General features: G+C 52.1%; 1 protein-coding gene across 2 annotated transcripts in view; it reads left to right on the top strand.

Annotated features, from left to right (window-relative positions):
- Positions 1 to 9,026, top strand: part of IGFBP2 (insulin like growth factor binding protein 2) — a 29,194-nt gene extending 20,168 nt beyond the window's left edge. The window contains exons 1-4 of one of the 2 annotated variants that reach the window (XM_054479002.2): positions 4,118 to 4,311; positions 5,122 to 5,351; positions 6,426 to 6,566; positions 8,531 to 9,026. In XM_054479002.2, the coding sequence (XP_054334977.1) occupies positions 4,302 to 4,311; positions 5,122 to 5,351; positions 6,426 to 6,566; positions 8,531 to 8,695 (546 nt within the window). In that variant the 5' untranslated portion in view covers positions 4,118 to 4,301 and the 3' untranslated portion in view covers positions 8,696 to 9,026. Of the gene's footprint in view, positions 1 to 4,117; positions 4,312 to 5,121; positions 5,352 to 6,425; positions 6,567 to 8,530 lie in introns of those variants that run through there. The other variant, XM_054479001.2, reaches the window with a different exon arrangement.
- Positions 9,027 to 16,736: the final 7,710 nt, after the last annotated feature.

Consider the following 16,736-nt stretch of genomic DNA (forward strand, 5'->3'; position numbering starts at 1 on the left):
TCCTGTGAATTCAGATGGTAGTCCATCTGGGCTCAGGTTTGCCATCTGAAAAATGGGACAACGATCCATTTCTTTTCATCCCATCTGCCTTCCTCATCTCCAGCTCTCCTCTAGGGATCTTAGGTAGAAAGGTGTGGCAATCTACCCAAGGCAGGGGTGGGAGTTCTCCCCTGCCTTTCAAGCCCCCAACTAACGGCTCTGGGGGTGTCTGTCGTCTCCCTGACTTCTCTTTGGAAAAGCTTGACCTTCTGTATATGAAATCCCTTGCTTCTATGTTGACCCATTTCCCCAGGTTCTATGTAGGGGAGAAGAGCTAATGCTTACTAATCTACAGGGAAAGTCTCTTCAGGGGCCTTGGAGGTTTCTATCAACCATTTCTAAGCCCATGAGCCTTTTCCATTGATGTCATTTGGGTTGCTAAGAACTATTTCTTATAGTGACCTTTGCACCATAGCCCATGGAGTTGCATACATAAGTGGTTGCTTAATAAATATTATTCTGAACTTAACTCTCTTAGGCAGAAAAAAAATACAACTTGGTATTTTTGTTCTGAGGGCAAATTCCATCTCTAGCTGGAGTTCGACATCTGGAATGTTTTCCTGTGGATTGTTCCTGCAGCCTATAAGAGGATATATGGGAAGAACTTGGTAACGTGTGATGATGCCCTTGTCTGACTGAGGGGAGGAGGGGCGCTATGTGGGTACTTCCCTGGTAGGCAGGAAATGGAAGTGGCTAAGATCTAGCCCCATGTGCACTTACTGTGTGCCAGGCCCTCACTGTAGATGCAGGCAGCCTCTCTTTGGATCCTCCCAGTGGCCCATAGGAGGTGCATACTGTTTGTCCTCTTCTTACAGATGAACAATGGAAACACAGAGAGCTTAAGGAACTTGTCTGGTGCTGCACAGCTCAGTAGTAAAAGCTTGAATTCCAACTCAGGCAGTTAGATTTTGGGGTTTGAATCTGTTTGGCTGCGAACAGTAACAAGGAATGCGGGCTTTTCTCAGCCTACAATGCTTTCTGATCTCTGCCTGGTCAACTCTTTCATTTCCCTTCCCTGGGCTTCTACTTCAAGATGTGGAGTTCAGATCTGGCCACTGGATTTGAGTCCAGAAGCCTGTTCCGGAGAAAGAAACAGATGCTGATGCATGGTCTTGTTAAACCATCTTTAAAAGACCTTGCATCAGCAAACCAGGCCTGTGGATTTCTTCATCTTATTGGCATGTTCATTGGCACTGATGAGATCAATAAAGAAATGGAATGAAACATAGCCTTGAATCCAGGTGGCCTCTGTGAGGGTGGACAAACTTGACCTTCACCTCAGAGAGTTTGGGACATCTCAGGACAGGAAATCAACTTTGTCCTCCTGGAGGAACACTGCCAATTTGACCCCAGCCTCCTGGGACCTGGAGCCAGGGTTGCATATGACATCTGTGGGGCTTGGACACTGCCTCTGTGGGCCCTTCTATAAAAACATGTATTTTTAAAATTTAAAAATTATTATTTTTCGTTTTTGAGACAGGGGCTCACTCTGTCACCCAGGCTGGAGTGCAGTGGCATGATCATGGCTCACTGCAGCCTCTAACCCCTGGGCTCAAGTAATTTCCCACCTCGGCCTCCCAGGTAGCTGGGACCACAGGTGTGCACCACCATGCCTGGCTATTTTTTTATTTTTAGCAGAGACAAGGTGATATAGTTAGACTTTGTGTCCCCACCCAAATGTCATCTTGAATTGTAATCCCCATAATCCCCAGGTGCTGAGGAGGAGATCAGGTGGAGGTAACTGGATCATGGGGGCAGGTCCCCCATGTTGTTCTCGTGATAGCAAGTGAGTTCTCATGAGATCTGATGGTTTCATAAGGGGCTCTTCCCCGCTTCGCCTGGCACTTCTTCCTGCCACCTTGTGAAGAAGGTGTCTTGCTTCCCCTTCCCCTTCTACCATGATTGTGAGTTTCCTGAGGCCTCCCCAGCCATGCTGAACTGTGAGTCAATTAAAGCTCTTTCCTTTATAAATTACCCAGTCTCAGGCAGTTCTTTACAGCAGTGTGAAAATGGACTAATACGGTCAGGCGTGGTGGCTCATGCCTATAATCCCAGCACTTTGGGAGACCAAGGTGGACCTCCTGTGGCAAGGAGTTCAAGACCAGCCTGGCCAACATGGTGAAATCCTGTCTCTACTAAAAATACAAAAATTAGCCAGGCGTGGTGACGCATGCCTGTAGTTCCAGCTACTCGAGAAGCTGAGGCAGGAGAACTGCTCAAACCCAGGAGGCGGAGGTTGCAGTGAGCCAAGATCGTGCCACTGTACTCCAGCCTTTTCCTGCCGGTGGTGCTGGGCTGCCAGGCTGCTGGAACAATTTAATCTGTGCTGGCTTCATTTATGGTACAACCCAGGCTCCCCAGAGCCCCTGTGGGAATAACCATTCTAAATAAAAGAATTTTCCAGGTTTCAGGTTTATACATTTAACACTTCAATTTTTTTTTCTGAAGTTCAACAATTTTGGATAAAAGTCTTTTAAAATGAGGAATAGGTAGAATTTTAATTCCCTCCCCTTTTTGATGTCCCAAGATCATCGTCATCAACATAATTCTTGTTTTGGTCTATAAGACATGGAAATCCCCAGGGTTCATTGAGGGGTGTGGCATTCATTGTTTGCCACACACAAAATGTACCCGGAGTTTGTATGTTTTGTTTTCTTAGTGTCCTCTTTCCTCTCTGCCATTTGATCCTTCTTGCTACTGTCCCCATGCGTTCCTTCTTTGTCCCTTCAATTTTGTTGACTTTCTTCTGTGGTGGCCTTGGAAACCAGACATCCAGAAGCCAGGCTTCCTGGAGCAGCACTGTTGTGAACTGTGTCGAGGCTCCTCATGGGATGATTCTTCCCTCATCTTGAGTGGAAAGTGCCAACATTTAAACATGCTAAGCCTTGGTAACAGCTATTAGGATGTTCAGAGCTTGTTTTCCTTGGTTTCCCTCTTCTTGGTTGGGTTCCATGCTGCTGAAGTAGTCGATAACTGGGGCATTCGTCATTGTCATCATCATCCACATAATAACCACCGGCAACATGGATATAGAATTTCTGTGCTCCAAGTCGTCATTTGTTTATTTATTTATTTATTTCTTTATTTATTTTTGAGGCAGTGTCTTGCTCTGTCGCCCAGGCTGGAGTACAATGGTGCGATCTCAGCTCACTGTAACCTCCACCTCCTGGGTTCAAGCAATTGTCCTGCCTTACCCTTGTGAGTAGCTGGGACTACAGGTGCGTGCCACCACACCCGGCTAATTTTTTTGTATTTTTAGCAGAGATGGGGTTTCACCATGTTGGCCAGGCTGGTCTTGAATTCCTGACCTCAAGTGATCCACGTGCCTCAGCCTCCCAAAGTGCTGGGATTATAGGCATGAGCCACCGCACCCGGCCTAAGTCATCTTTTAACTGCTTTTCTTTCGTCATACTCTCAACAGCTCTATGAAGAAAGAACTGTTATTATCCAGCAACTTACAGTTAAGAAAGTAGAGGCACAGAGAGGGTCTGTGCGGGGAGAACACGTGCAGCTGATATAGAAAATGGCAGAGCTGGGGTTTAACCCGACTACACCCCTTTAACCAGAGCTGCTACCCTGGGGATGGCGTGCTGGCGTCTAAAGGAAGCTGCTGCATAGCAAATGAAGACTGACTAGTTATCAGGCTTGGAGGGAGGGGAAAGGACAGGGGCAGACCCCCATCAAATGTTCCGTATGCTGGGGCCTATGCTGGGCACGCCTTGACAGCAGGTGCTGCTGGAGTGCCAGCACCCGATGCTGTCCCTGGCATGGAAGAGGTGCCCCCTCCCTTAGTTGGTGAGTGAGTGAATATTCTTGTATAGAATTACTCTAAGAGTTATTCATCTGTGTTCTAAGGGCTGTAAGTTTTTGAAGGTGCATTAATGGGGAAGAGAAAATGTGCAAGATTGGTTGAAAAACACCCCTCTGCACCCACCCAGATCTTGTTGGGACCTGCAGGAGAGCAGCTCTGGGTGGGATGGTCTGGGGCTGTTTGCTGTGTCTCCAAGGGGCTGGGGCTGGGGCTGGGCAGTGTGAGGCCCTGCCCTTCTGGAGCTTGCCAGGGCTTGTCTCCTGGTTACAGCTCTGCCGTGCGATTCAGATCCTCTCTGCCTCCTTTGGCTGGACATGCCTCAGCCAGAGTGAGACTGTGGCAGGCTGGAGCTGTTTTCAAGGCCTCCTTCACCTAGGCTGTGCATACAAAAGGTTGAAGAAAGCATAAGGAGACTTAATGGACGCTTCTTGGACAGACATCACGAAGCTTCATGCCCTGCAGTAAGCTGAAGCTATGAAGTCGAAGGAGTCATGGTTCCTGTTCTTGGGGCTCTCAGTATAATGGGGTTGGGGTGGGCTGCACAGACAGACTTGGGAACGAGGGCATGTCAGTGGGGCAGAGCTGTAGCTGCCTCAGAGCAGCACTATGGGGCCTTAGGCGGGGCCAGGTGGGCAAGTACAAAGTGACAGCAGGGGGATGCTGGGACCAGGTTCTGGGTGGCGACGTGGCCTTCCATCTTCTCACTCCTTTGCCATACATGCTGCAGCCCAGTGATGTCTGTGGCACGAGTTTTAAAAAACTCAACTAATTGGTACTCTTCCAGACCACAAATGAAGAACTTTAAACTGGGGGTTACAGTGGGAGAATTTGGGGGGGTCCCAGAAAGGACTTAAACCCATTCCATGGTCAGGGCCTTTCAAATGCATTTGTCCCTCTGTGTGCCTCTGTTCTGCCCCAGCCTTGTAAGAGGGTGCCTGTCATTCTTCTAGAGCCAGACAGCCTGATTTCAAATCCTGAATCCGTCACTTTTCAGATTTGTGATCTTGCTCAAGTAACTGACCTCTGTGAGCCTCAAATTCTCCATCTCTGAAAGTTGGGGAGGGTGCTAGTAGTACCCACCTAAGAGTTAGGGTGAAGCTGAAATTGATCATCCATATAAATTGCTCAGCACGGGCCCTGACAGGCCATCAGCACTCATTAGCTGCGCATCATCTCCACCCTCATCATCATTACGGTCCAGGTGGCTCCCGGAGGGCACGTCTCTCTGGGAAACCGGACCTGGAGCTTTTCTTCCCTTCCTCTCTTGGCAGACAATGGCGATGACCACTCGGAAGGAGGCCTGGTGGAGAACCACGTGGACAGCACCATGAACATGTTGGGCGGGGGAGGCAGTGCTGGCCGGAAGCCCCTCAAGTCGGGTATGAAGGAGCTGGCCGTGTTCCGGGAGAAGGTCACTGAGCAGCACCGGCAGATGGGCAAGGGTGGCAAACATCACCTCGGCCTGGAGGAGCCCAAGAAGCTGCGACCGCCCCCTGCCAGGGTCAGTGAGGGTCAGGTCTGGTGGAAGGGGTGGGAGGACAAGGAAAGTGGGGTCTCAGCTGGAGGAGGGCATCCTAATAAGACCCTCATCTGGTGTGACTTGTAGGGAAAGCACTTCTCTTTCCACAAACATAGTTGTGGAACATAGTGACCTTTGGGGCAATCAGTATCTCTGGCTGTGAAATAGACTGGACATGTGGTTTCTTGATGTTCTTTCCTTCTAAAACCTTCACATTTCTGTATGGTTTTGGAACATAGACACAGAAAATGAATCCCAGAGATGAAGACAGAGTCCCTGAAACTTTCTTACTTTTTTTTTTTCTCCCGCTGAGATGGGGTCTCACTCTGTTGCCCAGGCTGGAGTGTAATGGTGCCATCACACCTCACTGCTGCCTCCAACTCCTGGGCTCAAGTGATCCTCCTTCCTCAGCCTCCTGAACAGCTGGGACTATAGGCATGCACCACCACACCTGGCCAATTTTGTATTTTTTTGTGGAAATGGGGGTCTCACTACGTTGTCCAGGCTGGTCTCAAACTCCTGGACTCAAGCAATCCTCCCACCTCGGCCTCCCAAAGCGCTGGGATTACAGGCGCCAGCCACTGCGCCTGGCCTGAAACTCAGTCACTCTTGTTGCCATGTGCTTCTCTCACTGAGCTACCCCCTCTCCTCTTTCCTCCCCAGCTCTGCCATCTTGGGTCCTGGCCCTGGTTGGTTTTATGGAAAGAAATGGAGCTTGGGCGTGGGGTGGGAGCATAGAGACTCTGGAGACAGCCACTTGGATGGATATTTGGAGGTAGAGCCCATATTCTGACACATGAAAGCCACGGTCATAGAACAAGGAGAGGAGTGAACATTCCCATCCATACAGTTTTCTTTAGGGGCTGGGGTTGGGCACCCAGCATGGCAGGGAGATCCCCAGGCAGGCTCTCAGAAGTCCCTGTGCCCCCTGCTGGCTGTGTGACCATGGGAAAGTCCCATCCCCGTGCAGCAGCTTCTCCCTGAGCTTGCGTCTGGCACGTGCTTCATGGGCCTGTTGTCCTCACTCCGGGCGTCCCCTGCTCTCTGTGCGTGCAGACTCCCTGCCAACAGGAACTGGACCAGGTCCTGGAGCGGATCTCCACCATGCGCCTTCCGGATGAGCGGGGCCCTCTGGAGCACCTCTACTCCCTGCACATCCCCAACTGTGACAAGCATGGCCTGTACAACCTCAAACAGGTGAGCATGGTGCCAGCCTGGGCCAGAGCAGCTCCTCCTCAGCCCTGGGCCCCAGATGTGCCTTGCTTCTGCCCCACCCGCCTATAATCCTCTGAGGTCTGAGCTGAGTGAGAGACTCAGACTCCTGTCACCATGGGGATTGGGATGCCAGCTGCCAGGCCAGGGAGGGTGCAGCTTTTCTCCCTGCCTCCCATGGGTCAGTTGCTGGCTCCACTTGCCCAGCCGCCCACTGGCCTCACTTGGAGTCCAGGTTGGGAGGAGGCTCTTGGAGAAGGAAAGTGGCTTAAACCAAGCATCTTCACTTTGATCGGACATTGGCATCACCTGGAGCTCTTCCTGGGGCCCCCCCCCTCCCCAAATTACCATGTGGTAGGTCAGGTTTGCAGCTCTAACAAGCCTCAGGTGAGGCTGATAATCTGCGAGCCACATTCCCACCATCATTGATTTCAACAATTGGCCAAGTTGCCTTCATGGTTTCGAAGTATCTCAGGGAATGAAGAGTCAGGGATGGAGAAATGCCGTTGGAAAGATTCTGAAAAGCCATCTAGAACACCATTGTAAATACATTGGAGAAAATGAAGTTTAAGTAAACCACTCAGGAGCCCTTCTCCCTCCTCTTTCCACCTTCTGTTCATATACATTTTAACAGTCAGTGTGCATATGCAATACTTTCCCTGTAACATACTTTTTTTTTTTTTTTGAGACAGAGTCTCACTCTTGTCTCCCAGGCTGGAGTGCAGTGGCATGACCTCATCTCACTGCAACCTCCGCCTGCCGTGTTCAAACAATTCTCCTGCCTCAGCCTCCTGAGTAGCTGGGATTACAGGTGCCTGCCACCAAGCCTGGCTAATTTTTGTATTTTAGTAGAGATGGGTTTGTTGTATGTATGTTTAGTAGAGATGTTGGCCAGGCTGGTCTTGAACTCCTAACCTCAGCTGATCCACCCACATCGACCTCCCAAAGTGCTGAGATTACAGGCATGAGCCACCACACCTGGCTGGGCATTGGGATTTTTATAAAGCTGCCCTGGTGGTTCTAATGGCAGTCTGGGCTGACCTAAAGTGTGGATGTGTGAAGCCAGGAGATGGGAACAGGTCTCTGCTGTTGGCTTAGGGGTCTCGCCTCTCCACCCCCTTCACCATCCAGGCACCTTGACCGTCTAAATATTAGTTTAGTATTAAAAGCTATTTGTGTACATGCCCTCTAAATGTAAGATGGCTAACTCCATTTGGAGCTCAGAAAAAAAGTCTCGATCACTTCTCGTGGAAAACAGGCTGTCTGCTGCACCTTTGGGTAACTAAAGTGATTTGCAGGAGTAGTTAGCTTATGCGTAAAACAGAGACCTTGGAGTGGGAATGCCTGGCTTCCATCTCAGCTATGCTTCTTACCAGCTGTGTGACCTTGGGCAAGTTGCTTAGCCCATCTGTGCTTCAGTTTTATCATCTGTAAACCAGGGATAATAATGGCATCTAATTCCCAAAGTGGTTGTGAGGATTAAATGACTGTATTTGTTAGAAACTGAATGAGCAGTGTGTCTTTTGCTCACACAGTGCCTGGCACACACTGATTTTGATTGCAACATGAGGTTTTTCACCTGACACTATGACTAAGCTTCGGTATGCTGGGTCCCCCCCACTGGATGGGACCTCCTTGAGGCTGGGGACTGAGTCTTTTCATCTTCGGATGTCCTGAATGGCCTTGCTAATCAGAGGGGTCCCTGGGCGGGCAGCATCAGCATCACGTTGGAGCTCGCTATTGATGCAGAATTTCCAGCTCTCCAGGGACCTACTGCCTGGGAATCTGCATTTTATCAAGGTTCCCTGGTGCATATTTCAAGTTGCGAAGCTCCACCCAGCAGCGCGTGGGTAGCTGCAAGGGGTGGCTGCTCAGTGGACGCCGGGTTGAGGGAGGGAAGGAAAGTTGCTGGCTGTGGGCTCCTCCATGCTCTTCTCCTCTCTCCCCAGTGCAAGATGTCTCTGAACGGGCAGCGTGGGGAGTGCTGGTGTGTGAACCCCAACACCGGGAAGCTGATCCAGGGAGCCCCCACCATCCGGGGGGACCCTGAGTGTCATCTCTTCTACAATGAGCAGCAGGAGGCTCGCGGGGTGCACACCCAGCGGATGCAGTAGACCGCAGCCAGCCGGTGCCTGGCGCCCCCGCCCCCGCCCCTCTCCAAACACCGGCAGAAAACGGAGAGTGCTTGGGTGGTGGGTGCTGGAGGATTTTCCATTTCTGACACATGTATTTATATTTGGAAAGAGACCAGCACCGAGCTCGGCACCTCCCCAGCCTCTCTCTTCCCAGCTGCAGATGCCACACCTGCTCCTTCTTGCTTTCCCTGGGGGAGGAAGGGGGTTGTGGTCGGGGAGCTGGGGTACAGGTTTGGGGAGGGGGAAGAGAAATTTTTATTTTTGAACCCCTGTGTCCCTTTTGCATAAGATTAAAGGAAGGAAAAGTAAAGTGTGTGTCTTTTGCCTGAGTCTTTGGGGTCTTCCAGGGAGAGATGCGGAGCCTGGCCTAGGTTGGCCTACCCGCCAGCATCCAGCTTTGCCCTTGGCTCCTAGGAAAATGGGAAAGGCCTTGTCTCCGTTTCCCATTCATGAAATGGCAATAAGAAGGAATGGGAACCTCCTGAATCCAGATCAAACCCTCCAGTGCAGCCCCAGGACTCCCAGGTGAGGCTTCTGCCCCCATGCGGCCCCTGCCTGGCGCTGTACAGGGGCAGGATAAGTCACGGGATGGGGGTCGGGGGATGTGGAGCGTGGGTCCGGCTTCCTCCCTCCTACATTCAGATAACACTGCAGTGGGAGATATGGAACAGGAAACGTTGGGATTGCGGTTGTCTGGCCCCTGAAATAAAGGAGGCTCCCTCCTGCCCAGGGTGAGACATTTCCACTCAGCCCCCAAAGAAAGGGAGTAAGGATGTGGTTAACCGGCTTATTCATAAAGATGACACCACTGAGAATTCAGGCGCTGCTCTCTAAGGGGCCCAAGGGATTTGGTCTCCAGACCAGCAAATATCAATTGAAACAAAGGGCTGTGAGTGTGTCAAAGTGTGCAGGCTGAGGGACTGTGGAAGGAGGCACAGAATGTGGCTTGTTTTCTTAGCAGAGTTCCACATCAGAGCTCACCTACATTTGCCACTCTGTTCTGCTGGCCTCTCAACTCCAGTGAATTCCAGGGGACTTATGCACCCCCACCCCTGCCTTTGCAATGGGCCATGCGGGGAGAAAGCTCACTATTTGAGGCCCACAGTCCCTGCCCCCTAACCTTCCTTGGTAACGTGGCCCAGGGCCTGGCCTCTCCTGTCGCTCCCCTCTCCTGTGGCTGGAGTCTGATCCCTTCCCACAGAGGAGGGGCTCCCTAGGGGCCTGGCCCAATCCACTACCTTCCAGACCTTCCATCTGGTGAGTGTGGGGAGGCGGAGGGATGGCGGGCCCTTTACCAGGTGTGACATAAGTGTAGCTGGAATGCAAGACAGCTTTCGGAAATGGCACAAGATGAGCTTTCTTGGAGTGCAGGAAAACCAGATCCCCAAGAATAGATGGAGCCCTGCCAGGAGGGTGTGTTCTAGGCTGCACCGGGCCAAGGCCAGCACTTGGCCACTGCCCCAAAAGTATTCATTCAGCGGATCCTTGTGCACCCGTGAAACAGGCACTATTGTTAGTTACACTTTACAGATGAGGAAAAGGTCCCCAGAAGGGCCCAAACTCTCCTGCCCTGGGTCTGGGGACCCGTAACTCCAGCGTGTGGCAGCCACCCACCCCTGAGTTATACTGGCCCCGTGAGTGGAGGCAGGCGGGACGCTTGGAGAGGGCCTAGAGGGCTCTGGGCACTGAATTAACCTGGGACCTGAAGCTCAGCAGTCCCTGCATGGGGTCTGATTGGCTTTCATTCGGCGCATGCGTGCTGCAGCTGGCCCTTCCCCCTGCCCTCTGGGTTGCTGCAAAGAGCAGTCAGCACCAGGGCTGCTGTCCCCAGGTGGAGCTGCTATCCCTGGGTGGAGCAGCCCGTGCCTGCCCTCCTGGGAAGCCTGGTGTTTCTCAACCTCGGTGAACATTTGACTCGACGGTGGCATCTAAAAAAAAAAACTGATGCCAGTACCTCAGCTTCAGACATTCTGATGTAACTGGTCTGCCATGGAGCCCAGGCAGGGTCTTTTTCCTTTCTTAGGTTCTGTGGTGATTGTGGACCAGGGAGGGATAAGGCAAGAAAGAGGCCGGAGTCAGGACACCTGGGCTTGGATCCTTTCCTACCACTTCGTTTTCCATTGCCTGGGGCTATGCCATCCACCTTCTCTGAGCCTGTTTTCCTCATCTGTCTATTGGGGATGTTATCAGCCTCAAATAGCAGGGTGGTATCAGTGTGAGACTAGATGTGAAGGTGCTTTGAAAACTATAGGACTGTATAAAAACAGGAGGGGTTACTATGGGGCCATTGTTGGGTCAGCTGTTTGCCAGACCTCACGCCCCAGGACTGCCACCTTGTCCATTCTTTGAACTTTTGCAGAGGGCTTCTGAGGATGCCACAACCTCCTTGCCCATTTCCCCTCCATTACTCTCAGTGCTCACGTACGCAACCCTCTGAAGAGGTAGCTTTTATGGGTGAGTGGGTGAGCAGCACCTCCGCTGTGGCTCTAGCTGCAGGAACCACACTCACTGATGTGCAGTGCAACCTAGAAACTTTGCCGAGAGGAAGCATCATTGCATCCATGTGGGAAGATGGCTGGCTGGGCAGGGATCTTGAAGATGTCAAGCACATCTCTTACCTGGAACTAACTGTGCCTCTTTAAAAGTTAAGCAAACACCGGGGCTATACTGCCACCGTGTGGCAGCTTGCGGAACTGCAGCTGAGCATACATCGTGCCTCGGAGAGTCTGTTGCATTGAAGAGGAGTGGTCCAGGAGGAGTCAGCTGGAGACCTTGTTACCACTGGCCCTATCCCAGATCCCCTGAGTTAGAAGCTGGGGGAGGGGCCTGGGAGTCTGCATTGAAACTTGCTTCCTGTGTGGTTCTTATGGGGGACTGGTTGACTTCATTTATAGGATCCAGGGCAAAATAAAAATATGGAGTCCCTTATTCAGAAATTATTAAGAATGTCAAGACAGAAATAGCAGAACATTAAACCAAGTGTCAGCCCTGTGTGACTGCATGGATCATGCCCACAGGGCTATCCCTCTTCTTATGCTCTCTACATTTGGACGGTCACCACTGTCACCCCTGAATCTGTTCGATGTGTCTTGAATACTAGCTACGTAATAAGATGTGGTGGTTAAAAGCGTAACCGTGGAGGTGAGGTAGTCTTTGAACAGAATCAGACTGTCTTGAGTTATGTGCCTTTGGACATATTTCTAACCTCTGTGAATCTCATTTACTTCCTCTTTAAATATTGGGATAGTTTCTATCTCAAAGACTTGCTTTGAGAATATAAAATCATTTCTGTCACATGGTAAGTGCTGCCTAAATGTAGCTCTCAGCCTGGCATGGTGGCTTACGCCTGTAATCCTAGCACTTTGGGAGGCCAAGGTGGGTGGATCACCCGAGGTCAGGAGTTCAAGACCAGCCTGGCCAACGTGATGAAACCCCGTCTCTACTAAAAATACAAAAATTAGCAGGATTCAGTGGTGGGTGCCTGTAATCCCAGCTACTTGGGAGGCTGAGGCAGGAGAATCACTTGAACCTGGGAGGTGGAGGTTGCAGTGAGCTGAGATTGCACCAGCCTGGGCAATAGAGTGAGACTCCGTCACACACACACACACACACACACACACACACACACACACACACACGCAAAAGTAGCTCTCACTGTATCCCAGGCTCAGTATTAGGAGGTCAGGCTATGAAGATGATGAAGATGAAGAAGATTATGGCCTTTGTCCTGAAGGGCTGAGATTCTTGTGGAAGGAAACAGCCCCGAAACCCAAAGATGGCCCTCCATGGATGGCAGTACCCCTCCAGTAGGGGATGTGGGGCAAATTAGGAGGAATAGTTAAGTCTGGTGTCAGGGAAGGTGTCTCAGAGAGGGTGAAGGCAGAGTTGGAAGGAAGAAGCTGAGATTGGGGAGAGGAGCAGGAGGATGTATGTGCATCACTCATGCATGTATGTGCAGGTGCAGGTGTTGGGGGCTGGGGTTCAGACAGAGGGAGCAGCATGCGCAGAGACTTTATCTTATTTTTATGTCTGTATTTATTTATTTTTAGAGACGGTGTCTTACTCTGTTACCCAGGCTAGAGTGCAGTGGCATGATCATAGCTCACGGCAGCTTTGAGCTCCTGGGATCAAGCAATCCTCCCACCTACCTCATCCTCCCAAGTAGCTAGGACTACAGGTGTGCACCACCATGCCTGGCTAATTTTTATTTTGTAGAGACAGGGATCTCACTATGTTGCCCAGGCTGGTCCCGAACTCCTGGGCTCAACTGATCCTCCCACTTTGGCCTCCTAAAATGCTGGGATTACAGGAGTGCATCACCATGCCTGGCCTGCAAAACCTTTAAGTCATGAGCTGGACAATGAGCCTGGACACCAGCACATGGTTGGGGATACGTGTGGTGAAGGGAGGCGGCAGGTGGAAGAGGAACGAGAGGAAGAGGAAGCCAGGGCACATCAGGAACGACTTGGGGCGTGCTGCTGAGGGATTTGAACTCTGGACCAAAAGTTAAGTACCAAGGAAAGAAGTTAGGCAGAGGTTGGGCATGATTGGACTGGTGTTTAGAAAATGAACTGGGCCAGGCACGGTGGCTCATGCCTATAATCCCAGCACTTTGGGAGGCCGAGACGGGTGGATCACCTGAGGTCAGGAGTTCAAGACCAGCCTGACCAACATGGTGGAACCCCATCTCTACTAAAATTACAAAATTAGCTGGGCATGGGGGCGCTCGCCTGTAATCCCAGCTACTCGGGAGGCTGAGGCAGGAGAATCACTTGACTCCGGGAAGCGGAAGTTGCTGTGAACTGAGATTGTGCCATGGCACCCTAGCACAAAACTCCATCTCAAAAACAAAACAAAACAAAACAAAAACATGGACTGCAACTGTGATGTCCAGCGTGGAGGACAATACATGGTGTGGGATTGGGTGGAACATCCCTGCAGGAGGAATTGCAAGGATCCAGGGGAGAAGTGAGCATGATCTGAATGAACCAGGGCTGGGGAGATGGAGAGAAGGGCCGAGGGTGAGGGTGGTCCGTGAGGTCACTGATTCCTAGCACCTGGTGGCTTATTGGATGGAAGGGGTAAATGAGGAGTCAGGACTGAGGCCGGGGGTTGGGCTTGGACAGCTGGGTGGATGCAGTGCCATTCTCTGAGACAGCAAACAGGAGGAGGAGGAGGAGGAACGTGGAATAAGAGGAGGGGGCTAAAGAAGCATTAAGAGAAGGAAGAGGGATGGCTTAGTGGGGAAGATGATGAGTTCAAATTGTGTTGTTATTGAACTTGTACTTTTTAAGGCATTAGATAAAATGATAAGACAGGCCAAGAGCCTGAGCTTACAGGATGAGTTCAACGTGGAACACATTGTATTTGAGTTGCTTGAGGGACACTGGGTGGAGAAGACATCCCTGACTTTCCCTCATTCTCATCCTGACGTCAATTCTTGAGCAAGGTCCATCAGTTCTGTCTGCAGGCCATGGTTTCTCTCTATTCCCTCCTCCCTATTTCCTCTGTCACCAACACGGAGGGAGATGGGATGGTTGATGGGTGGGGTGCCGACAAGCAGGTGAGGAGCGCACAGGAAGGGGCTGTTTTGGGAACAGAGGAGGACTGGCAGGGGAGGAGACAAGAGTGTGGCGGGCGGTTTTGTGGATAGCTTTGTAGTGGTTGGGATGGGGAGATGGGAAGCTTCTCACCTGCTGGCCTTGGTTTTCTCTGATAGGGAGAAGGTAAGGGTGTTTGCCAGGAGTGTGGGAAGGTGGTACAATGCATTGGAGAAATGAGGGTAATATGGGGGAAATAATCCGATTAGGGGCCCCTAATAGTTTCCCAGGCAGGATGTGGGGCCCTCGGAGCCTGGGGATTCTGGGGTGATGTCAGCTCACTCAATAGTGGCACTTTTCCCTGTAGGGCTCAGCAGTGCCATGCAGGAGGGACAGTGCTGACTGGACAGGGCTGAGGTGCTGCAGGGCAGGGGAGCCCCAGACAAGCTGACGCCAAGCGTGGAGCTGTGGGCTTCGGTCTCCTTAGGCAAAGCATCAGAGCCAGAGAGGGCTGATGGATTGAAAACTCAAGCAGGGGCGAGCAAAGGCTCTCTGTCTCTCTTTGGTAAAACGGTCTCTGCTCTCTTGCCTCATTCTTCTCACTCTCATAGTAGACTATGATTAGAGTGGGAGAGTGGGGTTTTTAGATTTTAGATGTGGAAACTTGGGGGTCCCAGGGCTCAGAGTGTGGCTTAAGTGGATGGAGGGGAAGGCAGATGGTGTGTGGCAGTGCTTGGACCAGCAGCATACCACTGGGGAGAGGGTGGGAGACAGTTTCTGGGCTGCTGAACCGAGGGGACCCTAGGGGAATGGTGCTATCGCTAAGGCTCTGTATGGGTTGTCTCACTGAGCACGGGCGGTGCAGGGTGGTGGGGGGACAGGAGTGGAGTAGTCCGTCCAGAGCCGGAATCCTCGATGGCCACGGGCTGTGAGCAGGGATTCACAGATGTGGGTTATATGGGTAGGAGGAGATGAAAGGGGAGGAGAGGACCACGGTGGTGGGGGATAGGGTTGTGTGGGGGGCGGGGCGTGAGAGCCTCCGGGGAGGAGCAATGGGGAGAAGGATCCCAGCTGGCACCTGCTCTAGGCAGTGTGCCTGCAATGGTAGGGTGAGCAGCTTCCCCCGGATAAGCCAGGAGACAGTCTGGGGGCAGGAGGTGACACGTGGGAGGCCTTCCCGTAGTTCCTCTTCCTGTCCCCTAACTTGAGGCACCCCTGGAAATGAAAACAGAGACGGTGCCTTGTCCCTCTGTGCACCTCCTAATGCATCCTCCACCTCCTCCTCCTCTACCTCCACTGCTGGGCCCCAGTAGCCTGAGAGAGCCGTGTGGGAGCCTCCCTGGCTGCCCAGGTGACTGCAGGGCGGGCTGAGTGACAGGCATCCGAATCCTGTGCTCTTCGGCTGGATAGACTACTCTGTGAACTTGAGGGACCCGGTGCTGACAGGTGCCAGGGAAGCGGCTCAGCCACCCCAGAAGGAGGTGTGCCTGGTGACGAATCAGGCCATTGGCAAGGCAGGGACGCCCCGGTGACTCCTCTTGCCCCATGACTAGGACAGGACGGGACACATGGCTTCCTGGCGGCCTCAGCCATTGAGCTGGGCAGAGTGAGGGTGCCACCGCTTCCGTCTCCTTGCTGTGCTCCTGGGCCTGAGGCTCTGGGGTGTGCGGTCAGTGGGGTGCCTAAGGGGCAGTGTGTTGTGCAGCTCTGTGAACCAGGAGGGGCCATAGGGGAAAAGCCTGGGGACGAAGGGGCCTAGGAAGGAGGAAAGCAACACGGTGAGGCGGCAGAAGGTCGGAGGGTGTAAGAACTGTACTCTTCAGTGCCCAGGGGTTGACATCAGGGGTGCCATCTTGGGTTTTCCTCTTCACTGGGCACAGACAGCGGTGGAGGTTGGGTAGGAACCAGAGGGAGACTTTATCTTGGCCAGAGATTCCCAGGAGTTATAAGCTTACAAGGCAGTGGGAGGAGGGAATGAGGAACATTCTAGAAATGGCTTCCTTAAAATCTTCTCCAAGGAGCAGAAACTTCTCATTTGTCTAAGGGTGGATGAAGGCCACTTTACTTCATAGCAAGGGCTGAGATGAAAAGATGGTAATAATTGTTAATAGAACAGTAGGGGAACAGGTGCTGAATATTCCCAGTTCTCAGGGCTTTGGGGACATTAACTGGTTGAATCCTCACAGCAGCTCTATGAGGTTTTACCCACAAGGAAATGGAGGCCTGAGGAGGTTATGTAGGTTGCCCTGGGTTCCACAACTGTGGTGGCTTTCCAACAGATGGGGAAGGGGCCGCTGGAGCTCCAGTGGGAGTGCTTGTCTTGGGGGATGGGGGGTTCTCTCTGGACCATGTGGCTGCTCAGCCCTGATCCCGCCGGGGTCCCTTCTCCATCCCCTCTCAGCTGTGGCCTGAGGAGAATCAGGGGCTTGCCTCTCCCTCTGTCTGCCTTCCCTGAGCCCTTGGAGGAAGCCAACGCAGGC

This window comes from Pongo pygmaeus, chromosome 11, assembly GCF_028885625.2.
Source record: "Pongo pygmaeus isolate AG05252 chromosome 11, NHGRI_mPonPyg2-v2.0_pri, whole genome shotgun sequence".
Taxonomy (NCBI): Eukaryota; Metazoa; Chordata; class Mammalia; order Primates; family Hominidae; genus Pongo; species Pongo pygmaeus.